This window comes from Buteo buteo, chromosome 3 (assembly GCF_964188355.1).
Source record: "Buteo buteo chromosome 3, bButBut1.hap1.1, whole genome shotgun sequence".
Taxonomy (NCBI): domain Eukaryota; kingdom Metazoa; phylum Chordata; class Aves; order Accipitriformes; family Accipitridae; genus Buteo; species Buteo buteo.
In genome coordinates this window covers 46,895,530-46,906,811 of record NC_134173.1, presented here as the reverse complement: position 1 = coordinate 46,906,811, position 11,282 = coordinate 46,895,530, and the positions used below count along the sequence as shown (strand labels likewise).

Genomic DNA, 11,282 nt, shown 5'->3' with positions numbered 1-11,282 from the left:
TTCTGGCTTTCAAAACCGGTTTCACTTCAGAAAATGATGTTACTAGAAGATCTGTTAGCAAACTGAACTATCAAAGTTTTCTACACAATTGAAAAAAAGCCATTTTTCCTGCAAGATGCATCTGACATTACAATTGAAAAATGCTTGCTATTGCATTGTAGTAACATTGGCATATGACAAACACATTTTACATTGTCCATCTTCCTTACATCACACCTACTTTGACAAGGACTTCTAATCAAAGTGAATTTACCTACTGATTTGATTTTACCCTGCATCATGGTTCCCTGCCCTGCTCTGTATGTTTATTTCTAAAAGATAACTGCCACTGCTTGAAGAGACCAGGAAACAAACAAACCCCCACAGAATGGGGGGAAACATACGATTCTTTTCATAACACTACTCTTGTGTATCATTGCCCCAAATAAGCAAGTATCAGACATTTGGTTTGGGAACTATTTCATCAGAAGACAAAATGAAACACTGGGTATCTTTTAATTTGATAAGGAAGACAGTTTAGTCTGTTTTCTTTTTAAAAGAATCATCCCCTCCCTCCCCCCACAAAGCCCCCAAAACCAGACAAACTAAAATTCACTGCCATGTTACTACAGCATAGCTCCAGCATTTCTTAAGGGGAAGATGATTTCTAGGGCAAACAGAAATCTCTTCCTACTTTTTGTAATAGTAAAGAAACTGGAGCTGTCCCTTTTATGGTAACTCTTAGGAAATTTACTTTTATTAATTTAGAGCTCCCCAATCAAATAATGTATTTAAAATAACTTCTGAATAAACAGCTCAGAAAATCCAGACTGCAGATAGCTTCCAAACAAATTCTTTTGGTTCCCCAATACAAGAACAGTGGATCTCCATTAAACTATTTCACACCATTTGCTAAAGAGCTATTACCACATTTCAATAGTCGTCCCTCTCCCTCCAGTCCTACCAAGGGCAATTACATGCAACTTTAAAAGCAAGCAGTTAAGTAATACCAAGGAATTGATGATTGTCACAATGCAACAGAATATTAAGGTTAGTGAATAATAACTGATTATTTATAAATAACACTAATTTCTATTAAAGCCTGCTTTTCCAAATATAACCAGAACAAAAGCACAACAATTCTGTAGTGTACCAAGTGTATATTTCAATTTACTGTATGCAGTCTAACAACAAATTTGGTCATAATTTACCAGATATACATAAATGATTTAAGTAGTAAAAGAAGATTCAGTTCCAAGAGAATAAGTTCATACCTAGAGGAAAAAAAAAAACAAACCCAAAACGAAAACAAAACAACAAAAAAAAAGAAAATACATTAAAAATGTAGAGCCAGGTCCAGTTTCTAAGCATTAAGTGAGCAGTATCCTAATAAAGCAGATTTAGGTGAATTTCAGATATATATATATATATATTTATATATATAGACAGATCTACCAATTGTAAACTATGGTTTTAAAGGGGATAAATGGGATGGAAAAAATCTTTATGCTATACTTACATATTCACAAAGCAGAACATTACTTTAACGTTTAAAATATTTTTTCATTCATATCATCTTTGCCCAACTAATTTCTACTTTGGACCCCACCAGAATTACACATTACTCATTTCAGTCTAGAACAATGAGAATAAGATGTATTCTTCAGTGTAAAAAAAGGCCCCCCCCTCCCCCCCCTCCCCCACAAAACTAATCATCTGTCAGGTTTACAATGTTGTGGAAACTACCAATGAAACAAGTGGATGATAAAAAAAGCATTTTAATTCCCATATGACTGTAATTCAAACTTATCTCAGCTTCAGTCAACAAAAACAATGTCTTAACATTATGTTACTGTTCTACTGATGTAAAGAACAACAGTAAAGCTCGTCTCTTTAAATACATACCAACTTTGATCAGATGGAGCACCATTAAGATTCTGTCTGTCAAAGCATTAAGTTCAAAGTTATCCACACAACTAGCATAATTTAGTTACCTGATATAAAATAGGAAAAAATATACTCATTTTAAAATTAAACAAAGCTGAAAAATATGGTGACCCTCAATTGGTTTTTATACAGTACTGTCACACTGGCCTAGCTATGTGTCATGATAAATGCTCTGCATATTTACTCGTGACATAATAGTACATCAGATTTATTGTTCCAATGATTGCCTGAATTCATTTGCCTTTAGGCTAGACAACACAAAGGAGTTCAAGATGGAAGGTGTAATGCCCTCCCCTCCCTATGAAAGAGGCCTGAAGTCATTGGCACAATATTACAAGCTTAGGAAAAAAACCCACATGGCTACAAATATTCAAGTTTCAACACCTCCTAGAAAATTTGAAATAAAGAGTGTAGGGAGCATATCATCCTGAAAAGTAGACAACTCAAAGAGCATTATTTTGCTTTGGACTTTTTGTTTTTCTTTAAAAAAAAAATACCAGCAAATTAAGTCAACAAGTTAAATGTAGTTGGTTTATATTAAACACTAGCAACAACCCATTAAGTACAAAAGAATAAAAAATAGTTTGTGTTCATTTTAATGACGAACGATGGGCACAATAGCCTAGTGTCCAATTCACATCACATAAACTAGCCAAAAACCGGACAAGTAAGAAATTATCAACCAAAAAGTTGTTTAATATGACACTTTCTCCATTCCTTGTATTTTTATTGTGTGGGACTGAGGTATACACCAGGGAAATCAAAAGTTTGAGAGGAGGGGGGGGCCTTAGAGGAGGGAGGAAACATTATTACATCAGATACCTTTTAGCATGACTATCTCTTCTGACTAAGTGGCAGAAGAGTTACCCATGCTCTCATCATTCTATTATTTTCATTATTGGTCATTCCTTCTGCAAGATCATTTTGGAACTGATGAATCAATAACAGCCTTCTTGAAAATTCAAAACTGTGAAGAGACACTAAATTAATGCCATTATTAACTTCTCCAGTGCTTATCACCTATACCACCTGCCAGCATAGAGCCAAAAGTTTTAAAACCAAATTTCAATACAGTGTTGGCATTATCTTTGATGCATATTTAAATTATTGGCTTTCACCTATCAGAGTACGGGAGAGGTAAGGTTTGTATGGCAAAGACATGCTTGTGGAAACAAGAGCCAATAGCCCAAATTAGCTTAACTGGTTCACTGACAAAGTACGAGTGGATTTGGGAAACCTGTCTTTGTATTTCCATAAGAAGTTGCAATTTTCTTCATTCATGTTAACAGATACATGAATGTGTAACATAAGTACAGTTACTACTATGTCTGAATAGGACCCAAGTAGCTATATCCTATAAATAATAAAAAATACATTTTTCTTTTGATAACTGACTGTAGATGTGAGGACTCTGTATAATTCAACCAAATGGTTGTATGCTGTACAGTCCTGTGCAAATATCATAAAAAAATTAATAATCCTTTTTTGCTATAAGGCTTTGACCCTACATTTTTCACAGCAACATAACTACCACCCAGCCTGTACCATACTTTGCAAGCCTTCAGTCCAAAAATTCAAATAGTCAATCCATATAGTGTCCATTTGCGGCACCCTGAAGTCATATGCTCTGTCAGTCATCTAAAGGCATACAAACTTCCCCAGATTCATCCCATCGAGACTGGTCATTCTGTTCTTCTACATCATCACCAAGCTCCTCATCACCTTCTCCCACTTCATTTTCCTCATATTCTTCATCCCTAGGGAAATCTGTGTCCTGCACCTGGTCTGCTCCCTCTTGCCCTCCAGGTTGAGATTTATCTGCACAGTCTACACAAACTCCGTAACGTCGTGATCCATGTCTTATTCCAACGCTGGCTGCTAGCATGAAAATCTTCTTACACACCATACATTTATACTTTTTATCCTTTTTATGCACCTATGGAAGAGAAATATTAACAGCTGAAAACGCGTGTATCAGGTTGCATTTGCAATAGTACTAGAGAACTACTACTAATAATAATTACTAATGCAAAAATTCATTTTTTGACCTCTTCTGAAGGATGCCCCAACACTGTTCAGAGAAAGAGAAGTACTACTAGAGGTCCATTCTGACTACGATCTATTGCCTACAACCAAACTAGCTGCTTACTGTTCAGCAGATAGCTGAATAGCTGCCTGTTCCATAAACAGGTAAGTGTTAATTTTATGACTACTCACTGTACAGAACAAGACTCTGAAAGGCCATGGGAACAGTATAAGCACTTATATTGCACACAGGATCATAACTCATTTAGAAAATCACCTTTACAATTTTAAGTCCTAGAAAAATTAAGAACAAGCTGGAGTTGTAAATTCAAAGAGCAAGATCTTTCTTCCACGACACCTCCCTCCCAACACAGCCAAACCCAACATTATCTTTCCAGGTTCCTTTGAAGAATTTTTTGTCTTTTATGTAAGAGTGAGCTTGCGTGTAAAATTAGGAGGCTGCTGTTGACTAACTTGACTAAACATAAATTTTAATTTTTAACTTGGGGGTATGTTATTTGTACAAGTAACTGAATTCAGCAACCATGTATAATGGTTATCATCTTGGAAAAAATGAAGTTGAAGGCTTCCTTATTCTATTGGGGGTCCCCATAACAGATTACAACTATGTGCTTAAATATCTCATTTGAGGTCACATTGAAAAAGCTGCCATTTTAGATAAAACAGAAATTACCACCCAGATGAGGGAAAAAACCCAAAACCAAACAAGGTCAAGATACAAATAGTTACCTTCGTCCCACTGTATACTCTGCACAGCTGATACTACGTGTGTTTTCCTCAGCCTCTAGACTTGTTATGATAGTGTTTCACATAAAGCAGAATGTTTGAGGTTTCTGTTGAATGGCGGCAAGGGGGGAAGGTGTTCTGATTCCATCAGGGAGAGCACACTTCAGTTAAAAGTTAAAACACCGGGCTGGGCTGAACTCACTCTATAGCTATTTTCAACCTGTCTGACTTCATCTCCTTTCCTGAAGGAAAAAAAATCTTCAGCTACAAGACCTCATCAGATACTGCAGGACAGAAACCTGAAGTCCCACTCTACTCTACCTGGTAGACTGACTACCACCCACAGTTGCTATCTTCCCTGGTGAGCCACAAAGGAAGAAGCAGAGTAGCTGCTGGGATGTGTTGCACAGTATCACCACCAATAAGGTGATAATGACCTAACCTCCTCCGCCCAGCCACAGAGCTGCCCCGTACCACCACCACCTCCATCACTGCAGTCACCTACAGACACTACAGAACAAAATGTCCTTCAGACTCGGTAACATCATAGGTACTCCCGTCCCTTCAGGCATCTAAGCCTTCACCAGGTGGTATGGGAAGAGGAAGAAAGGCAGCAGTAGCAGAGTGGAAAGATGTGTATCCAAGATGAGAGAAGTCCAGTGGAACATAAGAAAGATGCTGGTTCTAAAATGTAGGAGCTACTAACATATGTCTTTCCTACCTGTAGAGCAATTTAAGGAATACTTAAAATTACTAGAGCGGTCTTAAATGTATATCTTCTAGAATTATATCCTGATATGACTCAGGTTATTATTTACTTTTAATATTATTACTGGCTAACAGAAAGTCCATTTCATGATAGCACAAGCTAGAAAGGAAAGTTAGGAAGCCTTACACCAAAAGCTCTTTTCTGCATCTGCATTAAAACTTGGAAGCTCACAACCACTTCTTCTACTCACTGAGGAACAAAAAGCCAGCTGCAAGGAGGGTATGGAGACTTATGGAACACCTTCATGAGGGAGCAAGGTGGTCCATTGATTCTCAAAGGACTGAGGAAAGCTACCAAAATGGAGAAGTAAAGTGCAATTTACCCTGTTCCATGTATAACCTATTTTGAGTATCTGCAAAACATGTTGCAAAATGAGTTTTTTAAAATCACAGCTTGGAAAAATGTTATTACCTTCTCACCACCAACACGATCTTGCTTTTATTATGCCCTGAAAACATACTTTGGATTTTATACAGTAAATATTATAATGAAGTCTTATTTCCTTACAGACTAGATACAAAGTACCTGCAAAATACCCAAGACAGATAATACTTTCTCTGGTTCCTCAGATAAACAGTACTCAAGTCAAATCCTGAGTAATGCAACATGCACAGGACAGGGTAAGCTCACCTGCTGATTATGGTATTGGTAGAATGCAAGTCAGAAGGACATTTACTTTCTGCATCTCAAGTATTTTTGTATTCCTTCCTAAATCTTAAAGCAGATAGGATACTATAGCTTTGTCTAGTTGTGAAATAAGTATTTCAGAACTACCCCAAGATATTGTGTAATTGCTGATTAACAGGGTGTCCTCACAGAAAATGGTGATGCAGCATTATAGAACAAGAAGATGTGCTATTCTATTGCAGTAACACTAAGCCAAAATTCCCTTTCGTTATCTACAGAATACTTACATATACTGCATCTCTTTATCACATCACTTTGAAAATCATCTTGAAATTATCTCATCAGAATTCCAGCGACTGTCTTAATTGATACTGCATTTTCCATTAAGAATATAAGAGGTATAGTTATCACAAAGAGATGTTTATCTTCATACATTTTAGATTAAGATAAAACAAGTTACATTATGGCAAATCAGAGAACAGTGTTTCTCTCAACTACCAAAACATGTGAAACAACTATAAAAACCCACTCGTACATGCGCATACACACACACACACACACACTTGAGGTTACCTACCAAGGAATGTCTCTTTACATGCTCTCTTCGAGTAAACAGCTTCCCACAGATGTCACAACTGAAAGATCTCACGCCTGTGTGAATGAGCAAGTGTCTCTTTAGTGTTCTTCTGTATTTGGCTACATAATTACAGTGTGGACACTTCAACTTGTTCATGATTAAAGCAGAGGAATCGCCTACAAGATAATAAGTCATCAGGAGAAAAGATGATGAAACACAAAAAACTATTTCAATATGTTCTGCCTGGTGCACAAAAATAAACAGGTGCCAAAACAATAAAGCACCCACATGACTTTTCATCAGCCAAATCAGGACAATGCCTGCCTGCAGAAACCACAAATACTGGTAGGTTCTGCATGTATGATCTTGCTAGAAAAATACCTACTTGTAACCAAAGAATTTTTACTACAGAAGTACAGATCAATTCTTTGAAAAGAAGTCTTATTTCATGAGTCAGAGGAAGTTAGCTCCAAATTAGCAGTATTCCATTTTCTAGAGGTCACCTATACCAGAACACTTTATTCTGGATTAGAAACACTCTAGCTCTGCGGCATTTAGACAGTTACAATCTTCTCCCCCAATATTCCATTTAGAATTATGTGCAGGAAGTGCCTGCCAAGATCTGACTCTACAAATAAGTAAAAAAAGAAAGTATAATTAGGCAAGAATTAATATTGACAAAAGGAATAGAACAGTAAGAGGTAGCATAATTCTGAAATAGCTAAAAAGGGAAGTTATTGGTTCAGATTTTAGCTATTCTCTAACCAAAGTCTATTTTGGTCTAACAGTAGAAAAAATAAAGAGAGCAGAAAAAAAAACTTCTGGAAGCAGCAATATCCCACTTCTTCCTTATGAAAGAAGAGAGCTATTTACATATCCTTGGACCAAGGATAACTAACATAGCTTGCTCAAAGAATATGTGCAAAACAGGTTTACTACAGCTGCCTATTACTGTGTGAAATAGAAAAGCATAGGATGCTGTGACAGGTACAAAGAAGTCCACACAGGAATAGAAGGATTATTTTGAGAATAGGGTACCGAGTCAACTTACTACAAGTGACATAATTTATGAACATGATCATAACTATCTAGAAGCATCCAAAAAGCACTGGCTAAGGTTACTTGATTATATACATAAGTTTCTAATGTTCATGCTGGCAGGAAGAAAACAAAAGTAATTGTGTGCTATGTGCATGGGACTGCATGCCTATACCTAAGATGCCTCCTCCCAGCTTCAAAATCCATCATAACATGGAAGTTAAATTTTGCCTGTATTCAAAAGTTTGCCTTGGTATATTGGAGCACTCATGCAAGCTGCATGTCAACATAATGTCACATAATGGCTTACATGAAGAAAAATAAGTTCAAAAAATGTTTTAAATTGCAGTCTTACACACATCAAGAGGGGTATGACAGAAAGGCAGACATCAGGGCTGCAAGATATATGGGAATTTAACGGTTTAAGAACAGGCAGACCTCCTAAGACCAGAGTTCTAATCCCTTGCCTGCTAATGAATTTCACCTTCTGATGACCCAATTCCTTCCACCGTAAAAAACAAAATATTTACAGTAAACCATAAACCACATCCCAGTAATAGCTCAAAGCTACAGAGAGAAGAGGTGGGCATTACTATTACCCAGTCCTTAAGATCCTCTTTTTACTGAAGACTTTATGTATTTTAAGAATCTAGCAACAATTATTTTAGATGTGGTGGGGTTTCTGGTATGTTTTCAGGCAGAAAAATAATTACGGATAATTGCTTGCTTGAACTATTAAGAAAGGGACATAAGCTGTGAAAGGGTAGGTTATACAACATAGGTTTGACTGAGGAGGGCTTTAGCTGTAGCTCCATTGAATTCAAAACCTTTTATTTTTAATAGCAAGAAGTATGCTCTGATGTCTACTCTGATACTCTGACAATTATATTTAACTTCATAACTTCATCATCCAAGCGTTCAATTTCGAAGCCCATTTATCTGTAATTAGCTTACTGCAGGGGGGGGGGGAAGCCATCAGATCATTAAAGACCTCAGGTATCTTCATATTCAGGCACAATACAAGAGCTGATATAAATCATGTTCTGTTTTTACTTTTCCATACATTTGAATTCCTTTTTCTCCCTCCAAGGAAGCACTCCTATTTACATTATCCAGAAAGGCAAATTATATGGAAGGAGATTATGTGAACACTTAATCTTGTAAAGTTCTAAACAAATTAATCAAATATTACCAGCAGTGACACAGAACATAAAGAACACCTATCAGAGTCAAAAAACAACCTTCTCTCCATCAGATATACTTGCCATTTTCCCAAGCTTCTTTTGGCCAAGATTCTGGCAGCAGTCCATACTTGAAGTCACTTGAAGTACCCGGCAGCAGTCCATACTTGAAGTCACTTGAAGTACCCGGCAGCAGTCCATACTTGAAGTCACTTGAAGTACCCGGCAGCAGTCCATACTTGAAGTCACTTGAAGTACCTATTACAAACACAGTCTTACTTTAGCTTCCTAGGTTCTAGTAGGTCATGCTGTTCAGAAAAATATATATCTCCTTTTTAAACTGTGATTAAGAAGTTTCAAACCTTAAAATAGTAATTATCTTTTTTCACATAATCTTCAATACTGAAATGAAGAAATAACTGCATTCCTAATTTCACTGAAATTAGACCTTTCAACTACTCTCCACAGCACCATTTCTTCTGCCCATCCTGAGAAAAATTCAAAGCCTTTTTCATACTACAAGAACTTTGATTGTAAGGATATTTATTCCCTCACTATCATCATGACAGGGATAAAAAGTTTTCCACTGGATTCTCTTTACAACTGCTTTGTGCAGTGACTTCATCTGGTCTACCACAGGCAGCCTAGCTGGTACAAAAGTAAACATTTTCTACTGGAGGTTTGATTTTCTTTACTGCCTTAAAATATCTCAGTGGTATATAAAGTGCTTTAAATACCTTTATTTACATAAAGTATCCTACAGCTATGTCTAAATCCTTTTTTGAATAATCATCTCCATTACTCTATAACCACATCAATTCAAGACACCATAATTACCTGGAACATACCATCTTAAAAGACTAGTTTGCATATTTACATTCGGTCTTTAGACAAGCTCTTCATGCAGTTTGCATGGTCTTTGTAGCTTTTTTTCCTCTTTAAAAGAGCAAAATCTTTCAGAAGTAAATAGTGCCTTAAGACGACTCTTGCTTGTTGAATTCTGTACTTTTGTAACATGAATTGCACGACTGAACATGGAAGCACTATTACACAGCACAAAGAACTATAAATAGTACACAAGAAAGTTGCACTAGGCATTTGACAAAATCATATTTGTGGGGCAAAGACTCTTCTGGCAAGAGTGCAAATCAACCTTTCCCCCAATCCCCAAGACAGAAGTTTGTTGGAAAACATGAACTTATAAACCATTACTTTCCTCACAGGCACTCAGTTGTTAAATAAACAAACTGCAGTGGAAACTGGCAGATTTCCTTTTATTTGTCTGGATGGTGCTCAGGTCCTCACATTGGATTACCAATGTCACTGTTGTGAAGGGCTTCAGAGGAAATAGATATATTTTTACTTTCAAGCCTGAGGCTTTACATTTTAATAGTCCAAAGACTTTTTCCTTTGTCCCTATAATGCTCATTCTAAGGATTTTTCCGGGAAAGGAAGTTGTCTTAGTGTAAATTAGAATTTCATGCAGCTAGTGGTAAGCCGCATACCGAAACACTCACAACTTACAGTTTTACTGGGGAAAAAAAAGTACCAATTACAAATCCTCACAGCATTAGACATATACAGTAGTTTCATTTACTGCTCAGGCAGCGTTATGGTTGGCAGCAGTGGTTTCATCTGCAACATAGGACAACAGTTCAAAAGGAAATCAGTTAACAAATAGGAAGCTTATAACTCTATCCTAACTGTTAGACAATGGCAAATAATAAGCAAAGCTGGATCCCAACTGCCAAACTAGGTATTCCACTGGAGCTTTTAAAAAGCAGAGCTTGAGTGGATGAAGGAAGAGAAATCCCAGTATTTTAGCTCATCCACCTAGCTATTTTGGTATACAAAGAAAGAAGGGGGAAGGGAAGGGAATAAATCTCCCTCTCCTTTAAGCAACAAAGTAGAGAGGAAAATATTTTTATATTGTTTTAATTACTGACTCCAATAGCTGTTGTTATGTCCAAAAGAGGCAAGAACTCCTTACACTAATTTGGAGCTATGGACTCCAGCAATGGCATCTCACAACAGCTCAAGGAATAGAACGCAGATACCCTATAGACATGCCAACTACACATTCCTTTGAGGTGAGCAGTAGAACTTCCTTCTGTAATATACAAGAAAGGATTAGTGAGGAAGCAGTTCTGGGCAAGAGCAAAGATGACTTGACCTCAAGGCTAAAAGCCTCCAAATTAAAGCAGGCTTCAGGCTCTAGCAGAGGAAAAAAAATAAAACGACTTCTATAATCTGTTTAAAATATTAGACTTTTTCTTTATAGGCTTTTCCCCTCTAATAGAGCTGTCCTGTCTCTACTTGACCAGTGGAAGATCAGTGGATCAAAATATTTAATCACATTTTCCCCCTCTTATGGGAAGAATATCTGTAAGAT

The 11,282-nt window shown here is 36.8% G+C and overlaps 1 protein-coding gene across 1 annotated transcript in view; it reads right to left on the bottom strand.

The window, feature by feature from the left end:
- Window positions 1-1,119: 1,119 nt before the first annotated feature.
- ZBTB10 (zinc finger and BTB domain containing 10) overlaps window positions 1,120-11,282 on the bottom strand; it is a 30,758-nt gene continuing 20,595 nt past the window's right edge. Inside the window, exons 3-5 of the mRNA XM_075023489.1 lie at window positions 8,975-9,148; window positions 6,672-6,847; window positions 1,120-3,862 (exon numbers count right to left, since the gene is read on the bottom strand). Coding sequence (XP_074879590.1) covers window positions 3,557-3,862; window positions 6,672-6,847; window positions 8,975-9,148 — 656 coding nt within the window. The 3' untranslated portion in view covers window positions 1,120-3,556. The remainder of the gene's footprint in view (window positions 3,863-6,671; window positions 6,848-8,974; window positions 9,149-11,282) is intronic.